At 40.4% G+C, this 21,552-nt stretch overlaps 2 protein-coding genes across 5 annotated transcripts in view; both read left to right on the top strand.

Annotated features, from left to right (window-relative positions):
- PTPRR (protein tyrosine phosphatase receptor type R) overlaps positions 1-19,093 on the top strand; it is a 261,921-nt gene extending 242,828 nt beyond the window's left edge. For all 3 annotated transcript variants that reach the window (XM_055085211.1, XM_055085212.1, XM_028490395.2), the window contains 2 exons: positions 2,928-3,041; positions 17,902-19,093. In XM_055085211.1, coding sequence (XP_054941186.1) covers positions 2,928-3,041; positions 17,902-17,995 — 208 coding nt within the window. In that variant the 3' untranslated portion in view covers positions 17,996-19,093. The remainder of the gene's footprint in view (positions 1-2,927; positions 3,042-17,901) is intronic.
- A 639-nt stretch (positions 19,094-19,732) lies between these two features.
- PTPRB (protein tyrosine phosphatase receptor type B) overlaps positions 19,733-21,552 on the top strand; it is a 118,303-nt gene continuing 116,483 nt past the window's right edge. For both annotated transcript variants that reach the window (XM_028490393.2, XM_024122792.3), the window contains exons 1-2: positions 19,733-19,821; positions 21,094-21,489. In XM_028490393.2, the coding sequence (XP_028346194.1) occupies positions 19,767-19,821; positions 21,094-21,489 (451 nt within the window). In that variant the 5' untranslated portion in view covers positions 19,733-19,766. The remainder of the gene's footprint in view (positions 19,822-21,093; positions 21,490-21,552) is intronic.

The following is a 21,552-nucleotide window of genomic DNA, read 5'->3' as shown; positions in this document are numbered from 1 at the left end:
GCGCGCGTCCCGCAAAAAAAAAAAAAAAAAAAAAAAAAAAAAAAAAAAGAGTAAAATTTACTATATGTCTATTTATCCAAAGTGTCATTATCTAGTTTCTAACATTAGGCCTCATCCTAAACTTAGCTTGGGGCTGAAGAAAAATACCTAACTGGCCATACTTTAGGGCTGGAAGTGTCCCCCACCCAAAATCATAAAACAGTCAGGATATCTAAAATGAACTTACCATTTCCCCTGTAAAACTAGCTCCCCTTCTGATTGCTATTTCTAAGAATGAGACCATCTTTTTTCCAGGCACTCAACATCAAATGTTGACAGTTATCTTTGGCCCTTCTCTCAACTCCAGCCTCCATATCTAATCAGTCACCAGACTGGCTTTCCCTTCAAAGCTTCTCCCATAATCATCACTTCCTGCCCAACCACCCAAGTTCAGGCCCTTATGACCTCACCCATGTATTTTAGAAGAAGTCGGCTAATTGCACACACACACCCCAGTTTCCCATGCTCCACCCCTACAACAGCCTATTCTGTGCACTTCTCTTGGATGAGGTGCCTGAAACCCTCTTTCATCACATGGAGTCTATGCTCAACACTTCTCAAAGGCTTCCCATTCCCTAGAGCAAAAGTTCTCAACCTCGGATCTGTGGATTAACTATGAGGGCCAGTGAACTTGAAATGACTTGAACAGATTGGAGTACATTAAGTTAGGTGAATTTTCTGGGGAGTGAAAACTCATTGTTTTCAACAAATTCTAAAAAAAAAAAAAAAAAAAAGAAAAAAGAGTACCATTCTTTTAGAGGATGATGTCCAAACCTTTCAGCTTTCCATATAAGATCCTTTATAGGCCCCACTGTACCTTCCCAAGTCTTATTTCCCACTGTTCCTCTAATGTAACTTTCTCTTTAAGCCAAACTAGCCTACTCATTGTCACTCTGTTCTGCAGCAATTCTTTCCTTATACCATTCTCATCCATGGAACATTCTCTCTCCTTCATGATAACCAAAATGCCTGCCATTCACAGGGTATAGTTCAAGTCCTATCTCTTTACTGAGACAAACTCTCCATAGACACTTCAACTAAAAGGGACTCATTCCTCATCTGAATTCCTCTCCACCCACATTCAACAGGAAATAAGTGCCACGTAGGAGAAATAGTGCTATTTGAGTGCCAAGAGGGGCATTATTCATTCAAACCATGAGGATTGAAGAAAGCCTCTAAAAGTTGGAATAATGTTGAACAGGATCTTGAAAAGAGGTCCAATGTTTGTGGTTTTAAAAGGTGGTAGGGGGCTTCCCTGGTGGCGCAGTGGTTGAAAGTCCACCTGCCGATGCAGGGGACACGGGTTCGTGCCCCGGTCCGGCAAGATCCCACATGCTGCGGAGCGGCTGGGCCCGTGAGCCATGGCTGCTGAGCCTGCGCGTCCGGAGCCTGTGCTCCACAACAGTGAGAGGCCCGCGTACCACAAAAAAAAAAAACAACAAAAAAAACGGTGGTAGGGAGGGCATTTCTGACTGGAGAAATATCCATTAACACAAAAAGAGAAATTAGAAAATAGGAGTTTTTTGCAATGATTCAGATGAAAACAATGACACAAAGGGTACAAAGTTGACAGCAAAAAGCTTGAAAGTTCGTCACAGTCGTATTATGTAAGGGCCTGAATACCATGGAAGGGTGCTTAGACATTGTGCTGTGACCATTGGGAGCCATCTACAGTTTTTGAGTAGCGAGTAATATGATCAGGTCCCTGTTTTAGAAAGATGAACCTAGCAGCTGTGTATATCATGAATTATCCCAGGAAGAGTCTTGAGCCTTGGAAACCATAATGAGATCATTGCTAATGATAAAGTAAGATTTCAAAAACGTGAGCACAGTTTATGGATCACAACAGCTCCGCAGAGGTGGAAAATATAAGAATTGGTAACAGATTGGATGTGGGAGTTGAGAGAGGGGGAGATATTGAAAATAGCTCCAAGATTTCTAGGCTGGAAAACTTGTGGCTGCCTGGTAATGCCATTGAGGAAAAAGATAATTAATTCTGTTTTAGATACACTGAATTTAGATACATTGAAATGCAGCAAGTGTAAAATAGCAACAGCAAGAGTGCCAGCTAGGAGGTGGAATGCCAATCTAGAGTTTAGGAGAAACTTGGGGAATTTAAGTGTAGATTTGAGAGAAATTTACATTTGTGGTTGAAATTGCTGAGAGAGAGAGAGTGAGAGAGAAAGCTTGTTTGTTAAGTTGATGACTTACCTTCTGAATGAGATTCATGAGTAAACCTTCCATGACAGGTAGTATGTCTGTTTAACTGTTACCTTGATTAAAAAAAAAAAAAAAAAGACATGGAAATATGTGCTTCTAGCCACATCCTCTCTCCTTAACTGAATTGAATCTTCAGTTATTCACTAGCATCTTCCACATCAGTATATCCAAGACCAAAGTCCCCACTCTCTCCCTCAAATCAGCCCTCATTCCAGAATTCCCCCTTCATCTCGACGATGCTGCCATTCTTCCAGTCCTCCAGGCGAGTCACCTCGGACTTTTTCTTTTCTCACCATTCAGCTCCACTCCTCCACACTCACATTTATGATGTGCATAAGTCTTTCCCCTCCTTGCTACTGCCCATACCTTACTTAATTTCAGGCCTTAATTCTTCATTGTAGAACAACTAGTACCTTTTTCACTATTCTCTCCCCCCACTACCTCCCTCCACCCCATTCATCCTACTGCTTAGACCTAAAGGGAAGAATTGCCGTTTAGGCACTCAACACAGGGCCGGGTTTGTACACTCAGTACACGAGAGCTGTTGCTGCTGTAATTACTATTATTAATCCCAATTGTTTCCAATTTTAAAAGTACCTTTTTAAAAGAATATATTTTACCTTTGCTATTTTTTCTTCACCTTTTAATACGTTACCTGTTCTTCTCAGTGCAGGGATAGGCAGGACGGGGTGTTTTATTGCTACATCCATCGGCTGTCGACAGTTGAGAGAAGAAGGAGTTGTGGACGCGCTGAGCATCGTCTGCCAGCTGCGTGTGGACAGGTGAGTGTCGGGGGGAGAGGGTGAGAGACACTTCAGAGCAGCGTCATCGTCACAACCTAATCCGATCAGCCTGACTTTGTCAACACCACAGGCTCTGAAGTCCTAACTCTCTGTAGAGATTTGTGTAAAATGCTTAGGAATGTACATTACATTAAAAAGCCATCAAAGAAACTGTTATTTGCAACACTGACCCTCAGGAGCCCAAAGCCAAGAGCTTATGCTTAACCACTCCTTGTCTTTGATGCAGCTGTTCCTTCTTAGTCTCACACCTCTGTTCCTTCATAGGGACTTTGCATTTTCATTTGACTTAACTGAATCATTCACTTTAGGATCTTGATCCTTAAAAATGAGGCATATGTCATACTACCAAGAACTGTCTTTTTTTCCACTGTTCCTTTTTGCATTGGCAGGCGGACGCGCAACCACTGCGCCACCAGGGAAGCCCCTACTGTTCCTTTTTTAATTGCAAAAAATGAAGATAACAAAATTTACCATCTTAACCATTTTTTTTTTTTTTTTTTGGCGGTACGCGGGCCTCTCACTGTTGTGGCCTTTCCTGCTGCGGAGCACAGGCTCTGGACGCACAGGCTCAGCAGCCATGGCTCATCGGCCCAGCCACTCTGCGGCATGTGGGATCTTCCCGGACCGGGGCACGAACCCGTGTCCCCTGAATCGGCAGGCGGACTCCCAACCACTGCGCCACCAGGGAAGCCCTTAACCATTTTTAAGAGTACAGTTCAGAGTGTTAAGTACATTCACATTGTCCTGCAACCAAATCCAGAACTCTTTTCATCTTGAAAAGCTCTGTACCCATTAAACAACAAATACCCATTTCTTGTCAACCACTATTCACCTTCTCACTCTATGAGTTTGGCTACTCTAGGTGCCTCATGTAAGTGGAATCATGCAGTTTTTGTCTGTTTGTTACTGGCTTCTTTCACTTAGCGTACTGTCTTCAAGATTCATCCATACTGTAGCACGTGTCAGAATTTCCTTCCTTTTTAAGGCTAAATAATATTCCATTGTATGTATATACCATATTTTGTTTATCCATTCATGTGTCAATGGACACTTGGGTTGCTGCCACCTTTTGGCTGCTGTGAATAATGCTGCTATGTACATAGATGTACAAATAGCTATTTGAGATTCTTTGGAGTATATACCCAGAAATGAGATGGCTGCACCATATGGTAATATTTTAAACTTTTCAAGGAATACCATATTGGTTTCCACAGCAGCTGCACCATTTACAGTCCCACCAACAATGTTACAGGGGTTCCAACTTCTGTTTGTTTTGTTTTGTTTTTGTAGTGGCCATCCTAATGGGTGTGAGTTGAAAGAGTCATGTTTATGTATAGATGGTTTGATCACCTTTGTGATGATCTCTGTTTATGCACTGAAAACAGAACAAACAAGAAATTTCTTTTCTTCCTTGCTCCGCAACTAAGCCTGGGGAAATGAACAGTTGAGTCAGTGGCCGAGAACGTGCACAGGTGCTCATTGAGAACAGGCACAGAGAGGAAGATGCTGTATGGGCACATGAGCAGTGGACCTCCCTGCTCTGCAGTTGACTGTGCTATCGTGGATGAAGAGTTGTTCTGAAAGCTGAGCTATGGTTTCTCTTCTTTCATTCGTACAGCGAATATTTATGAATCATCTCCTAAACGCAAGGCATTGTTCTGGATGCTGCACGTACGTAAAAGAGATGAGTGTGGCTCTGCTCTCCTAGAGTCTAGATGCTAACAGAGAGAAGAGAAGAGATAATAAACAGCAAAGAAATAAACAGGACAATTTCAGACAGAGATAAATGCTCTGAGGTAATAAAACAAGAGTCACAGGATCTGAGCCTCCTGGAATTTAGCCCTGTGACCTAGAGTTTCCTAAAAGTAAAACTACAAAAGTCACATTTTTAAGTCATGCAATAAATATTTATTGAGCCCTACTATGTACTAGGTCCTAGAATTTCAATAGAGACAAAAGAATTGTTCTGAAAATTCAACGAGAAAATATATATAAAGCACTTAGAACAGAGTCTGGCACACAGGAAGCCTTTCAATAAATGTTCACTTCGTTACTATCATCTTCATTATTATTAAAATCATCAGTGAAGTTTCTCCAGTCTCTAAAAACTAAACATTCAAATCTCCTTTCCAGATGAGGTTTTCCCCTCCCCATCCCTATCGTTCTTTGTTTCCTTTTAAATAGAAATTTCTAAGTCTTTGTCAGTGTATCTTCCCTCTATTTTTCTCTTAACTCTGGCTTATTAGAAGCTGTTTACCTTGGTGATTAAGATTATGGACTCTGGTAATCTATTGCCTGGCTTTGCATCCTGGGTCCCACCATTTCCTGGTTGTGTGGCCTTGGGCAAATTATAAGACTTCTCCATGCCTTGATTTTCTCATCTGGAAAATGGAAGTCATAATAGTATCTACTTCTTATGTTGTTATAAGGATTAAGAGATAATCTGTAAAGTGGCTGGCACTTAAGCATGCAACCAAGGTTAGCCACAGTTATTATCAATAAATAGAGCAAGAACCTGAACATGTATCTATAAATTGGAACTAATAATTTATACCCCACAGGGTTGCAGTAACATTAAGAGGAGATTATACCTGTGGAGTACTGAGTAGAACATTTAGTCTAGGCTTCTTACCTTCTCTCTACCCCCCTCCCCACTTCTGCCTTTCCATACCCCTCATGTAACTACTTCCAAAAATGTTTTCTTTTTGTGCATAAGAAGATCAGCTTCAATTCTCTCTCCCCCTCCTCTTATAATTGCTGTCTTGGTTTCCTGAAACCCCCTTGCCTTCCATCCACTACTGCCCACCCCAGCTGGAGCAGGATCCATTTGCTTCACTTCAGACTCCGGGACCTACCTTCACCAAGAAGAGGGGGACCGATGTCAGAGAGTGAGGGACAGTACCCAGTCAGTCTGGAGTTGCTCCTGCGGTGACCTTGATCTCTTCTGCTTTGTGCTTCTGTAAACAAGGCTCCTGCGTGGGACCCACAAATCCCCCAGGGACTCCAGTTCATGTCCGTGCACCCACTTTCCTATTAGCTAGAGCCAGAGCTCCATGAATGCCAAATACATAGACCTAAATGGACTCCAAGTTGATGTCCAACAGCTGTTCTGACCCTATTTGGAACAACACCCTGAAAAAAAGGGAGGGCTTGGTTTGCTCGTTGCTTGGGCTCTTGTTACTCTTAGATCTTGTCTATTCGCCCTCCATCTCCCTCCTCCCCCACCGGCTTCTATAGCCTGACCTCCACCTTGGTTTCCACTTCCTGGTCACATTACTCTGTCAAGTCTACCAAATTGTTCTCTAGCTTTGAAGAGAATCACAGATACATTTTTTAAGCCATATCACAATGCCTCCTCTATCGGCTCTTTCCTTCCTAAAGCAAATGGGCAGAAATTTTTAGCCTTGGCCTTCCATCACCACCAAGGTCTCCCACAAGGCTTGTCTTTTTACTCCTGATAGGATTTTCAAAACATATTCAACTTCTCTGCTGATCTAAAGCCTATGGGTTCCCTACCCCCTGGATCTGAATTACTGCCAATATGTGTCTTGATATCATTCTAACTGATTTATTCATCAGGATCCCTTCTACATAAATTCTGAGCCGCTGCTTCTGTTGTTAATGAAGCAGATCGTCTCCTTGAAACTTTCCTTGAAAAGTCTTTCCTTTGCCTGCCTTCCTTCACAGGATTAACAGATTTTCTTTTTCTTGTCTCTTCCTTCTGTTGTGCACTTCCTTAGTTATTATAAAAAGCAAAACAGAAAACTCCCTCCTTTCGTTGACTCCATCCAACTTCTTCCCATCCTTCTTGCATCTTGCTTCATTTTTTCATTCTTTTCTTGTCATACTTCACTTTCAAAATTCCGGTTTGTAGGTGACTGCTGCTGTTGACCATGGCTTTAACTCATATTGGTAAAGGGAGAAGTGGCCTCAGAAAATCCAAATGTCTGACCTTCTACTCTTGCAGCTTATTGTTCTTCATCAGTTCTTCAAACCTTGTACCCAATCCGGGTCTCTGTGGCAGTCCTTGCCTTCAATTTTGTCTTCAAAACATTCCAAAATGCACTGTTGACAGCAGAGGTTTATTTAATGATGGTCACTGCACCATGGTCTTCAAAGCACATGCCTCATTTAACTCGCAAAATGAACCCAAGAGTCAGAAAAGAGATATTCCTTGGCCTCACCTTTTTAAAATAAGGAAACAAAGAATTCAAGATAGCAAGTAACTTGCCCAATGTCACCGAGCTAAGAAAACTGGTGAAATAGACCTCTTTGGCATCTGGGACTTCTGATTTCTAACTCAAAAGGTATGACTGTTTTTGGTAAAAGTAAACAATCTTTTGGAATATGTTTATTGCAAAATTGCTAGACAGAAACATAGCTCTTTGATCATTCTTTGCCAATAAAAAAATGCAATGACACTATAATTTTTAAAACAATGGTTAATATGAAGGAGAGCTGTTTCATGAATAGATAAAGTGATATTGTCAGCAGTTGCCTTAAAAATATAATTTGAGGAACATAGAGAATCTGCCTCATCCCAAAATATCAATCTATGGAGGGTGCCTAAAATATCTGTGTGTAGTGAATGTTTAAAAGTCTACTATTAGACAGCCAATCTTTGGTTTAAAGAGTCATTCCTTTTTCAAGTTTCTTGAACCTACAGTTGAGAGGTGAGAGTGATACCGTATGTCTTCCTGGCTGTTAACACTTTAAACAGGATGATCTATCCTTTTCCAATCAGGGTATGTTAGCTAGAGAGTGTGTAACTCCGCACATCAGGAAGACGTTCAGAACAGAGGTCTTGATAAAGAGGAATTGAAGGGAGGGCTCCAGGAGAGGCCCTGCCATTGAGGAGACTGATAGACAGCTCTGGGCATTGGGTGAGGGCAGAAGAGCTGCAAGACCAGCTACCTGATTTGCAGGGCCCAGTGCAAAATGAAAATGTGGAGCCCCATTTTAAAAAATGATTAATTCTTTCAAGATGGCAACAGCAAAGCATGAAGCCAATACAGGGTCCTTCTCAGCACAGGGAGATGGGGCTGGTGTGACTGAGCCTGTCGAGTCCATGCAGTCGACCCTGTTGGGGGATGTTTCAGGATGGGTGTTTGTAGATGGGTGTGAATTCTGTGTCCTGTGGAACAGTCACCCACGATCTCTGCTCAGAGCAGTCCTCCTGAATCATGCATACAGTCATTCATTCAACAAACATTTACTAAACACCTACTGCTGAACATGCATCAGGCACCTGGGTAGAGCAAGATGGATTCCTTAACAGACTTGTCCAGACTGTGTTTCTCAGGGCACATTTTAACGATTAATTTCACTATGAGAACCGCTAAGTGTCAGACTCTCTTAGCCTGTACTCAGGCAAAAAAAATTAAAAAGCTTCTCAATTAATTTTGAGAAAAAGCTATATGCTATATTTCTTAGAACCCTCTCCACTTGGATAGTCACAAAAAGTATTAAAGCATTAAAGGATCTGAAGTGTCCCCCAGCATGGAAATCTATTACACTTCCTTGAAGGACTCTTTTACATTTATTTGACCACACAAAACTTTCCTCAGACACTATCTAAAAGGGAGGGAAAGAATTATTGTAAAATAATAAATATAAGCTATTCTTTCAAGAAGTTTGGTGGCGAAGAGAAGACTAGAGATGGCATAGGAATTTGAGCCTGGGTGGAGATCATTAAAAAGGGGAAAGGAAAGGGTGAGACTAATTGGAAGCATCCAGCTGAGCATAATAAGGGCTACAAAAGACAGAGCCAATATATCAGAGGGCTAATATTTTGTACTCTGCAGGGTCCAAGCTCCACAGAATTTTTCCTATCCTCTCATACCCTCCTTAGCAATGGCCTCTGCCCACTAGTGATCCAAGGCTGCACATTGCATCTTTTTTATAGTTCACCCCCCATCACTTTTATCTGCCTCCTCTAAGAAGTCCAGAGCCTGGCTCACAGCAAAGAAAAAGAAAGTGGTTTTGATACTGGAAATGGCTTCCATGATTGATAAATCAACAGTTTGAGCATTGAGTAGGATCAAAGACCTTATCAAAAAAAAAAAAAAAGAGAGAGACAGAAAGAAAGAAAGAAAGAGAGAGAGAGAGAGAGAGAGAAAGAAAGAACGAAAGAACGAAAGAAAGGAAAAATTACAATGCTTGATCATTGTTATTCAACATAACATAAACAGGCAATTTGTACTCAGATCACAAGTCTGCATTTTAGCAATAAATTCAGATGGTCTGGTTTAGAGATGAGTGTGTTATGCTGAATGGATGTTTCCAGTGTAACAACAATGACAGAACCATTTAGTGGATTCCTCACTCTCTGGCAAGACATTATTTTTATTGGCTTTCAGGCAGCTTCTATTAATAGATACTACAGTTCTCATTGCAGATTCATGAGTCTGTGATTCTCCTATTAATAATACTTTTGAGCATATTTTAAACTAAAATAGGATTTCTTTTTTCCAAATAGGAGTTCAGATTCAGTACAGGGCACCCACAGGTGTTTTATTTAGAAGTGTGTTCATGGATCATTCCTTCATTGCCATGGTATTCATTTTTAATTAAAAGATGAAGTCAGTAGCAGGCAATTGGGACAGAGCACTGGCTGGTGGGACTGGGAAGCAGGCAACCACTAGAGAAAGAGGTGCCAGAGATTACTGGACCAGATGTCAAAGAGGTTGGTGCTAATCCTGGCTCTGACCCTAATTTCCTGCGTGACCATTTGTCACTCTAAGCCTCTGTGTCTACATATGGAGAAAGAGAAGTGGCGCATATCAGAAGCCTCATCTGGTCTGAGGACCCCCTTTTAAGAGTAAAATATTTCATGGACCCCAGCCTGATGGTTATACTTTGAATCCCATAATGCTTATAAATTAATCCTGTTTTATTATTTAGCCCTTCCATGTCTTGCTTAAATCTTCTAATCTTAAATATCACTAAATTATTGTGACGATACCACCTAATTAAGAATTCCAGTTGCTATTAAAGCTAAACCAACACTTTCATCATATTTAGAGCCTGCTACAAGAGATGCATTTAGGCTTGTGTATACTGTTTTCGTGGTGTGAGATCGTGATGAAGGTCATTTACACATTGAGTCTGAGAGATGCACTTGTCCCTTTAAAAATAATAATAATAATCCATAATAATAAAATGGCCCAGGATACTCAGAGACTGCCTCACATGCATATGGAGAATGACCAAGGAGCAAGGTGGGAACACCAGAAGACGTCTAGGCAGGGAGGAAAAGAACGTGTTCCACTGTAGGTTGACCTCAGGCAATCTTTTCCTCACTATATTTATTTTCATCCCACTGGACACCTCTGAACTCTGGGAGAACTTGAAAACAGAATTTGGGAAGTGAAACACATAAAATAATTTGTGATCCCGAAGCCTTTTTTTTTTCTCCTCTTTCCCTCTTTTTTTCCTTCCCCAGAAACAGGAAACAATCTGTCTAATCCACCCTTTTGAGAGTCAGTAGTGAAATCTGCAGTTGTCTTTGTACATCCTTACCTTGGAGGCCTTAAATTGGAATGACATCCAAAGACCTTACTTGTGGCTTCCCAGACAGGATAGAAAAATGCTTCCAGTGTGCGTCATATCATTGTTTAAATGCTTTGATTAATCACTTTAGTTTGACGATTTTTTTTTTAACTATAACAACCTAAGAAGAGGAATACATATGCCACCAGTTTCCTAGGCTAATATGTGTCCCTAGCATATTCTTTGTTTCCAAAACTAGGTTAAAATAATTCCAAAGCTAAAATTTCCACCTCTTGGTATAATTTTTACCAACCTTTGTCTTACATTTAGCCATATCCTTCTGCAATCCCAACTAATCCCAGAGATTCCCCTTAATTAGTGAATTTCAACGATCTCATTTGAAGATCAGGGATTGAACATTTTGGTTTACTTATTTTCAGAACACTTGAAGGTAAAGCTTAGAAAGTGGTTTGGATTTACTTGACATCACAGTTCTTGAGACCATAACAAGATGTCCTCTCGTAAAACTGATAATGCCAACCGAATCTTCCAAGTGGCCGTCAGGACGACCTTTTCCTTCTCAGCTAGGAGTCAACTGAGTGTTAACCAGGGTGTTCAGAAGAAAATTGGCTAGTTTTCAGGGGGGAAAAAAATGGAACTCAAGGTATGCTAGTGCATTGAATTATCATTGAATTATCATTTGACTTGTGTTGGCTTTTATGCCCTACAAATACTTTGTAGAAAAAAGTATCTATATTCAAAACACCTGGTCAGAAACAATCAAAACGTTTAAGTTCTTCGTCCTTGAAATGACATGGTATATAGACACAGGGAATATGTCTGTCTGAGACACCCCAAGTTCAGTCCCAGACGTTAGCCTTGTCTGACTCATGCCTATGCTATCAGAGCTTTACCCATGAGGCACATCCACAACTTTTGTTCTAAATTTACTGTACCAAACTTTACCAAAAGAATTCCAGATTCAAAAATAATAAAAAGCCAAGGAGCATAAGTTCCATTGTTAGCCCAGAAGTGAGTCACCGCTGCAGCATTTCTTCTGTCTACTGATTAGACCGGATGCGCTCTGGGCGGTGCAGCAGGAAAGGCTTGTTGCTCTTTGTATGTGTGAGTTAATAGTCACAAAAGGTCACAATTTTAACATGTTAAAAACCAAATCTCTCTCCTGGGCATCTGGAGGAGGTTTTTTCAACACACCCTCCCAGTAGCAAAGGTGAAAAAATATATAGTTTTTTCTCTTCTAACCTGAGTTTACCCTCAGCTGACAAAGCTATGTGCTTTTCTGCATAGCGTCTGAGAAGACACTGATTTTTTTTGTTTGATGGGGCTAATGTGACATGTGCTATCTGACATTTCTGGAAGGGCAGTATATCTGAATCCTCTCTGGCCTGGCCATACACACTGTTCATATTCTGTGGCCACAAAGAAATCAGAGCCTTGCACCCAACACCATTTTTGCAGTAAAAGAAGTGATTTTCTTCCAAAGCATGAAATGGGGCAGAATTAGGGTGAACAAATAATATGTCATCCAAACCAAGGCACTTCTGAGAGTGAAATGGGGCTTTATTAATAATTACACCATTTACAGGAGTAAATCAGGACTGTCCCAAGCAAACCAGATGCATGATCACCCTAAGGGCTTATGTTAACTAAGCATTTACCAACAGAATAAGAAATAGAACACATGGCATTTATTTAGTACTCTAAATGCCACTTTGCTAAGCATTTTATGGATTATCTCATTTAAACCTTGCAAAATGTGAAACTTTATTAGGTAAACACCGTTTGCCAGGCCAGTGGTTTTTAAACTTTTTTTTAGTGAACAGCAGGAAACAAAACATTGGGAAGACAAAATCTTCTACAAAACACCAATATGGAAAGCCATTAACAATAATTAATAAAAGAAAGAAGGAAAGGAAGGAAAGAAGGAAGGAAAGAAAGGAAGGAAGGAAGGAAGGGAGAAAAGAAGAAAGAAAGAAAGAAAAAGGGAAAGAAAAAGAAAAACAGTAAAAAGGAGAACTGCTGCCCTGGTCAAAACTGTGATTAGAAGCCAGTCCTAAAGGCCCACCCTCCTTCTCCACTACAGGCACCACTGTAGAGCCCCGGGCTCCTGGGAATTCTGTGAATAGCCTTTGGCTAGACATTGATAGGCTCTGACTCATTTAATCCTCACAATCTTGATGAGGTCTGCCATTAATGTCATTTTATAGATCAGGAAAACCCAGCTGGGAGGAACAAATGATTTGTTCAAAATCATATAGCTGATAGGTTCAAAAGCAAGGATTCAAACTTGAATCTGTCAGACTCCAAGTCCACTTCTTGCCACTAGGTCATCTACCTCCACTGCAGGTGACTTCTAGGCTGGTTAATATTTAGAAACATATTGGGATCTTTCCATCTTGGCTTGCCCAACCTGAGCAATATGGCAGAGCTATCCTCTGCCAGGTGTGCTCTTAGTTCTTCAAGGTCCTCAGAGGACTCATCCCAGAGCCTTCCAACTAGTCCTGTTTGACCAGATAGCACCAAAGAGTAATAGTAATAAAACCAGTTAGCACTATGGTACCTGCAAGTGCTTGGCTATGTGCTAATAAACAGTTTAAATGGACTGTCCCATTTATAGTTCACAACCGTGCTATGAGGCAGGTACTCTTATTTGAATACCTCATCATTTTGCAGATGAGAGAACAGCACTGCAAAGATTATGTAATAAGGGTAAAGCAGCTAGTAAGTGATAGTGACAGGATTTGTCTTGACAACAGTGTATGGTGCCTTTTAACCTCTTAACACACTTTGGTCCCTACTGGTAATGAACGTGATGCTTTGGCGTTCCAAGTGCCTTTTCAAACTCACAGTGACTCTCACAGCTAACTGGGTTGCCTTGCCCTGCTTTTATATGACCTCACCCTTTTTTGATAATCTGATTCCTGTTTGGCAGTAGATATTGTAGCTTAATGCATTATACCCCCTGGGAAAAGATTTGTGCCCAAAGAGGATTCTCCAATGAGAGATAATGCTTTAATACAATGTACTAGGTAATGGTGGTGATGTCGGCGTGCTGCCTGACTGATGACAACTTTTCTCCACTGAAGCATCATATTGATCACCATGGAAATCTTTTAAAATCTTAACTTTGGTCAAGTTTAAACTATGATCGTCAAAGATTATTTAGTGCCTGCTCTTTAAAAGGGAGTTGGATGATGCCTTTTACAGTAATAAAAAGAGCATCCCTGCTTTTTACCTTCGAAGACCAGCTTGCTTAGGAACTTTACATCAGTGATATAGCTCCAGACCTCAGCAAGTCCATGGAGCCCTGTCTGACCTGAAAGGTACCTGCAGTCCAAGTCAGAGCTCTCCTGGAGGCTGAATCAGTACAGGGCTGTCCTGAGGGTTCATGATTAATCTCGCGTTGTTTATTTATTCCATAAATGTATTTTGTATATAGGCACTATATTAGCTTCTTGAGTATTTTTCACTATGGCCAGCCTAAAGAAGACTGTATTTGTCCCATAACAGAATAAAATCTGCAGGGTAATCCTAGAATTCAAGTTCTTACAAAGATCAACAGAGAATTCTACATACCAATATATGCAATTGGAAATTTAATATTTTAAAAGATGAGTGTAATGAGTTCCTGATTTTGAGTCAGCCTCCAGTTAATGCATTCTGGGATGTCCCTTGCCTTCTTTTAGTCTGGAGTTTATATGTTTTCATATAACATGAGACAGCATGGCCTGGGTAACTTACTTGACAGGTGTTTACTTAGGACTAGTAAGTGCTTTTCACTTTTGCAAATAGGCAAAGACGATAACATCATGCCTGCTCTTAAAGGATCTAAAACCTAGTTAGACATAATTTTGGAATGGGATTAGACAGTATATCACACGATATCAAATTACTTATAATAAAGACCCTATCTTAGACCTGTTTTTCTCTACTACCTTACAAATGACAGATAAAAAGACATAAGGCATGCTTGTTAACTATCTGGGAGACGCCAATCTGGGGGTGAGAAACAGAGGCTAATATACTAAATGATAGAAATAGTGATATCAGTAAATAAGAACTTTGTGCTGAAACCAACAAGTTGAAGTTAATAGGAATAAACAAAAAGTTCTGCATTTAGTTTGAAAAAACTCAATAGCATAAGTACAGGATGGAAGAGAGCTGTAATTTTCACATTCAAAAAAATCCTGTGGACTTTTTCATTAACCCAAAGCTTCACTTACTATCCTAAAATGCTTGCAAAGCACCAGGCACTAGGTAGGCACTGTGAGATTGTTCCACCCAGTGCACCTGTAGATGCAAACTCATTGGTCTATAACGTGGAGTTCAAGGGGGAAAATATTCCCACCGACTGGATCTCATTGGGAGTAGACACAACACTCTAAGAAGGTCATATTTGATAAAAACAGCCTGTAGAAAGGGGAGACTAGATTGGTGAGTGACAGGGAAACCAGCCTGCACAGAAATATTGAGTGACCACAGGATGTTTAGTCTAGAGAAGAAAAGATTACGGGACTTTGATGGTTGTTTTCCAGCATTTAGAGAGCTATTGTGTGACTGTAAGAGGAGCCTTACGGTTTTTTGGGGTTATTTCAGTTGGACCAATGGGGCGGGTGAAAGTTAGAGAGAGGCAGATTCATTCTGATGTCTTCAGAAGTTTCCCTGCCAACCTTGGCAAAGACTGAGCACTCCAGCAGAAACTAGCTGACCATCTACCGTGTAGACTGCTCCCTTTTGGAAAGACAACATTTTGTTGGCAGTTGGAATACATGATCTCAGAGGATCCCTCTAATGTCAATGCTCTCCCTTTTATTTTTCAAAACAAGTGGGAAGTAACCTAACTTTTCATATACCTTCCTTAAGCCTTGAGACCCACAAGAATTTTGCTAGCCTACAACTAATGAGTTCATTTCCCCATCTTCTCCAACTTCACTGGCAGAAACAACATTTACTTAGTTAACAGAATGTCATAGTAAGTATCCTGCAAGCATTAAAATACACTGCACACCTATCTGGGGTAAAATGGTAATTAAAACCTAGACTGTGCCTTCATTCATTCACCAGTTGGACATGTAAATACCAATGTTCACCAGAACATACAATCAGGGGAAAATCTTGCCTCAGTGTGAAGTAAATGGTGGGAAGAAGTTCACAGACCAGAGTCCGTGAGATGGAGCACATATAAGGCTCCACATACCATCTGCAGCTCAAGGAGGGGGACTAATGAGCTGTGCGGATGCCAGAGGAAGGGAGGCACCTCTCAGCTCCCTGGAGCTGCCTCAATATTTACCGTGCCTGGATCTCCCAAGCTTCACAGTCAAAGCCAGCATATTCCGGACACCTGCTGTTTTTAGGTGTGCCCAGATGTCATCAGCTAAGAAGAGGAAAAGTCACCACATCCTCAGCTGGCCATTCCTGTTGTCAACTTAGGATCAAGGAACACTTTGGCCAGAAAGTTGCCTTCAGTACAACAACATGTGCAGTTCTAGGGAAGAGGACCGATGAACTATTTCTGCCAATAAGTTGCAGTCACCAAAAAACTTATATTTACCTTTTTATTTCTTGCCAAATACATCATTTGGGCATTACGTCGACCAGTTTAGTGTCGTTTTGAAGGGTGAAGTGTTACTAACTTAGTATCACTGTTTAGTTTAAAAGGGTGAAATCTTACTGCTTTAGTATCTTGTAAGCTTGTGTTTATAGAGGTGGGCAAGTAAACATAGGTACAAGCCCAGTTTTAGTTATTACCATTAACTAGAAATCACACTACAGTGAGGCAGTATATTTCAATTTTTAAGTTGAAGTGCTCAAAGGCCTCAAAGTAATTATTTTGAATGGTAACCACAGCCACTAGGAAGAACTAGCTAAAACATAAGTTTAAAATTGGTTGTAGAGTTATGAAGATTATAAGACTTCAAATAGTTACTAATAGGGATGTAGTTATTCAGTGAGCAGAAGAAAAATATGTAACATCTAACACAACTATCAGTAGCTTTGCCACGTAAAAGAACCATTATCAAAAAAACAAAATGCCATATAGCTATTTTATGTATAAAAGTATAACGAGAAGCATTACTTCTCATGAAGTCAGATACCTTCTACTAATCTAAAACATAAGGTATCTAGGGATGATAATGAAAATGACAAAGGGAAAAAAGCAAGAACCAATTCTCTTTCCAACTCATGTAAGGACCCACCTGCTATTGTGGGTTTTTTGTTTTTTGTTTTGTTTTTTTTTTTTGCGGTACGCGGGCCTCTCACTGTTGTGGCCTCTCCCATTGCGGAGCACAGGCTCCGGACGCGCAGGCTCAGCGGCCATGGCTCACGGGCCCAGCCGCTCCGCGGCATGTGGGATCTTCCCAGACCAAGGGTCGAACCCGTGTCCCCCGCATCGGCAGGCGGACTCTCAACCACTGCGCCCCCAGGGAAGCCCTATTGTGGGTTTTTTAAATTAATTTTTATTGGGGTATAGTTGCTTTACAATGTTGTGTTAGTTTCTACTGTACAGCAAAATGAATCAGCTATACACATACATATATCCCCTCTTTTTTTGCATTTCCTTCCCATTTAGGTCACCACAGTGCATTAAGTAGAGTTCCCCGTGCTATACAGTGTGTTCTTATTAGTTGTCTATTTTATACATAGTATCTGCTATTGTGTTTAGATACTCGGCACACCACCCCCAAAGGTTGCTTCCACATAACATACTCAAATAGACCATTCCAAGGTAGTTTTTCTTACTTGTAGAAAGAGCAACATTTCACAGTTGCATTTTGTTTAGTAAACCTACATCAATTAATTTTAATCCAAGTGCATAAATCTATATAAAATGAATGATAAGGCACCCGAGAAGTAATACTAACACTCCAGATACATGAATTTATTTAACCCTCAAAACAATCCTATGAAATAGGTGCTGTTATTCTCCCACTTTAACAGAGGAGGAAACTGAGACACAAAGGGTTCTAAGGAACTTGGCCAAGATCACACAACTAAGAAGTGGCATAGGAGGGGTTTGAACTCAGTCTGGTTCCAAAGTCCAAGTACCTAACCATGAGGCTGTACTGCCTCTCCAGTGACAATATGTTTGTAAAATTAATCAAATGCCTACTGTGTACTAGGCTCTGTGTTAATCCCTTTATATACATTAGCATATTAAATTCACCAGTCGGGTCATCTGGACGTAGGTAAGAGGGATAACAAAAGAATCACCAGGCCAACTGTTCTGTGTGTCTTTAGCCTAACACCTGCGTTTGGGTGTGGTCGCTGAGTTACTTGAGACTGTGGGACGTTAGCAATAAATTATTATATTATCTCTTGCTTGCAGGGGTGGAATGGTCCAAACCAGTGAGCAGTATGAATTTGTGCATCACGCTCTGTGCCTGTATGAGAGCAGACTTGCAGCAGAAACTGTCCAGTGATTCTCTGAAGACTTACCAGACCATCGCTCTCTAGGGGTGATTAGTCAATTACCCATTGAGGCTTCCGGAAGGAGCTTCCTGCAGTGGAAGAAAAGAGAAGCTGTGAAGCCAAGCTGAGGCATGGATTGTGGAAGATGGCAACTTATTCAAGATTGCCAGCCTCTTGTGTATATGAATGCATTTGTAAGCATCCCCTAAATTACTTTGAAGGTCCTTTGCTGATGGAGGTATGATTGATTTCTCACACAGCTAAGGAGGATTTTGTTTTGTCTGTATTGACTATCTGCCACACAGAATATATGTATGAAATTTATGTCATCAGATGACGACTTGAAGAGCTGCTGAATAAATTATTATTGTGTGTTTAGATGCTTTTATGTTTGAAAAAAATCTGTCTTGTGAATGGACTGTCAGCTGTTAAACTGTTCCTGTTTTAAGTGCTAATTCCTTTCTCAGTTACCAGAATCTTGCCGCTAAAGTTGTGATTGAAAATGGATTTTTAACAAATAAGTCCTTGTTTCTGAAAAAAAAATCAGAAGCAGTAACTATTTTATATGGTTATGTGTCTTGAAACTATTACCTATTAAATGTGTATTTATCAGTACCTCGTACCAATCAATTACAGAGCACAATGATTGTCACTGGGTATATATGTATTTACTCTCTACTATTGGGCATAGAGGTGGTTTCTGCTCCAGAATTCTACCCACTGTATTTCTACATTGTGAGTCATTTTACTTTCAAAGGGAAAAACAAATTTGTAGCAACTATGATGTGTTAAGAATTTTAAATACTTGTCTCTCTTTTACTAAGAAAGAATTTTTGAATATGCTGTCTACCTGAAATCTCTCTCCCAGCAAAAGGCAGATGCCTTTGGAAATGATGTAACCTGTCCCATTTCCAGAGGTTCTTTAAAAGGATGCTGCCATGGATATCTTTAAATCTCTGAAAGGATTTAATCCTCAAGAGACAAATAAAGCTTAAAAAAAAAAAAAAACTACACTCAGCAAACAGTAGATGTTCTGCTCAAATATGAATTTTTAATGCAGCTATGTTGACTTTGTTTCCTACTGCCAATAAACTACTCTTAATACTAAATGTTGAGTAAGGCATGTACTTTTTTTTTTCCTATTTGAAGAGAGACCATTATCTTTTGGGGAAAGCCTGAAGTCGATAGTGGGATGGGTTTATTTTTAGTCTGCCTCTCCTCAGTGGAGATGACTATTTCAAACTAGAGTATTGTCATCACTTGAGAGATAATGATCTAGAAGTGCCATCATTATGTGGTTTTCCTCGATAGGCTCCCAGCTATCATTATACAAACAGTACATGTTTATGTCTTTGTATCACTTGTCATAGACTCTCATAAATTACATGATTTCTGTTTGTTCAGCAGAATCACATCACCTGAAGAGATGTAATGTAGGAACATTCAGTTACCTAAGATTACAATTCCTTTCTTCCCTCTTGAGCTTAGGTAATCATGTGCCACAGGGATGGTAGAAGAAAACTTACAAGTTTTATTCTGCTCCTGAAGGCTGGAATTTTTTCTACATAAAAAAAGAGAGGCAATCATAATCCCTTCTTTCTAAGGAAACAGAAAAGGACAACTGGTGTAAAACTTCCCCCAAACAATTCAATAGGAGGAAGTGCTCGTCACTGACTTTTCCCCCCACCATGAAGGCACATTTCCTTCCTAGTCTTTGCTTCTCTTATCTGGGAGATTTTTTTTTTTCCTCCAAGCGAAGCATGAACAGTCGTTAAGTGGAAAATGGAGGCTGAATTTTACGTGGCGATTCTTACCTGCTTCATCTTCGGGAACTCAGGTGAGTGGGTCTGCCTCAGTTTCCTGAGGCATTTCTCCAACAGCCAGCAGTGGAGTCTCTGTCCTTTGAAAAGTGTCTGAAACAAGGCGGAAATGGAGCCGGGTCTCCATGGCAGTTTAGCCAAAGACGATGAGGAGGGGGGATAAAAGGAGCCTGCCATGCCCACACCGTTGAGATTTCTCTCCAAAAGAAAATAAATGGCCTTCTCTTGTGTCTTCCAAATGCCTCAGGCAGCTGCTGAAATGGCATCTTTATAGCAGAGAGTAAAGCAACCCTGAGGGGGGAAGAATGTATCATTATGTAACAGTCTGTGGCATCTCCATGCTTTTTTCCCTGTCAGGCTATAGTTTTGTTTCCTTTGTGTTAAAGAAAGAAAATATAAGAAATATAATTAAAGAGGGTTGGGGAACTGTGGTGTGTTTTATTTGGAAGTTGTTATTTGGAACGTCTGAATATTTTCATGGGTGACCTGAGAAAATTAAGTAAAAGCACCTTGAAAATGGTTTTTGAGCCTGAATATCTCATTTTTAATCCTGATGTTTAACAATTGGATATTTAGTTTTCTTACATGGAGAATAGGTGATTTTTTTAATCTATTAGCATTTGAAGGAAGACTAGATACTGTCACAAAATAGAGAAATGCTTCTCCCTAGGATTATAAAAAATTTAATTTGTGATAATCAATACTTTCATTGGTTGCTATTAGCTAGGAGGGTGTGCTAAATGGGAAAAAATGGGAAATTTTGTTTTATTTGTGGATAAATATATCCAATTTTTAAAAATTGTATTCAAACTAGTCCATTTGTATACTAACACTTACTGCAATAGTAATTTAAGGTTTGGAAAAAGGGGTGCTTTTTTAGAGTGGGGGATGGAGGTGAGGTGGAAGGAGTGAAATGGTTAAAACAGGAACTGGGTTTTTTATAACTTTAACATATTTAATTATTTGGGCTAAAATATCGCACCATACTCTTTGGATGGTTTTGTTTCTTTTCCAAGCTTCCTTTCATTATTTCAATGGGGGGTGTATTTTCTTCCCTAAGCCATGTGAAAGGAAAAGAAAGGGAGCTAAGTGTGACATTTTGACATTGTCTGCTTTGGGATTTTAAATCACATGTGTTGAATCTGGGAATAGTCACTTGAAATGATAGCTATTGCAAAAGATAATTAAATCTCGTATTTTGACCTGGCTGATTTGTGGGTGGGTTGTTTTGTTTTCTGGTGGGCCTTATGATTTGCTACATAGTATGTGATGAGCTTCTCATCTTCCAGAGGGGTTTCAGATTGTCCATGTCCAGAAACAACAGTGCCTTTTCAAAAATGAGAGAGTGGTCATGGACTTGTGCAATGGGACCAGCCAGAACCAGCAGTGGATGTGGACTGAGGATGGAAAGCTCCTTCATGTTAAATCTGCTCTGTGCCTGGGCATCTCTGATTCTTCTGGTGGCCCTTCCCGATCCGCCATCTTTGCCCCCTGCTCCCGGGCACCTCGATGGACTTGCTATGAGAAGGAAGGGTTCCTTGAGGTGGAAAATGCCTCTCTCTTTCTCAAGAAACAAGGCTTCAGGGTAGTGGTCAAGAAGGGCAGGAAGTACCTCCACAGCTGGATGAAAATAGATGTCAACGAAGAGGGAAAACCAGTCAATGAAAGCCTCTGCTCTAAAAAAGGTGAGCTCTTCCTTTCAGAATCGATTCTGAAAGTTTTTCTGCCAAATGTCGTTTTTTCACATT

This window comes from Physeter macrocephalus, chromosome 6 (assembly GCF_002837175.3).
Source record: "Physeter macrocephalus isolate SW-GA chromosome 6, ASM283717v5, whole genome shotgun sequence".
Taxonomy (NCBI): Eukaryota; Metazoa; Chordata; class Mammalia; order Artiodactyla; family Physeteridae; genus Physeter; species Physeter macrocephalus.
The sequence above is the reverse complement of the archived record's forward strand: the minus strand, read 5'-3'. Positions and strand labels throughout refer to the sequence as shown.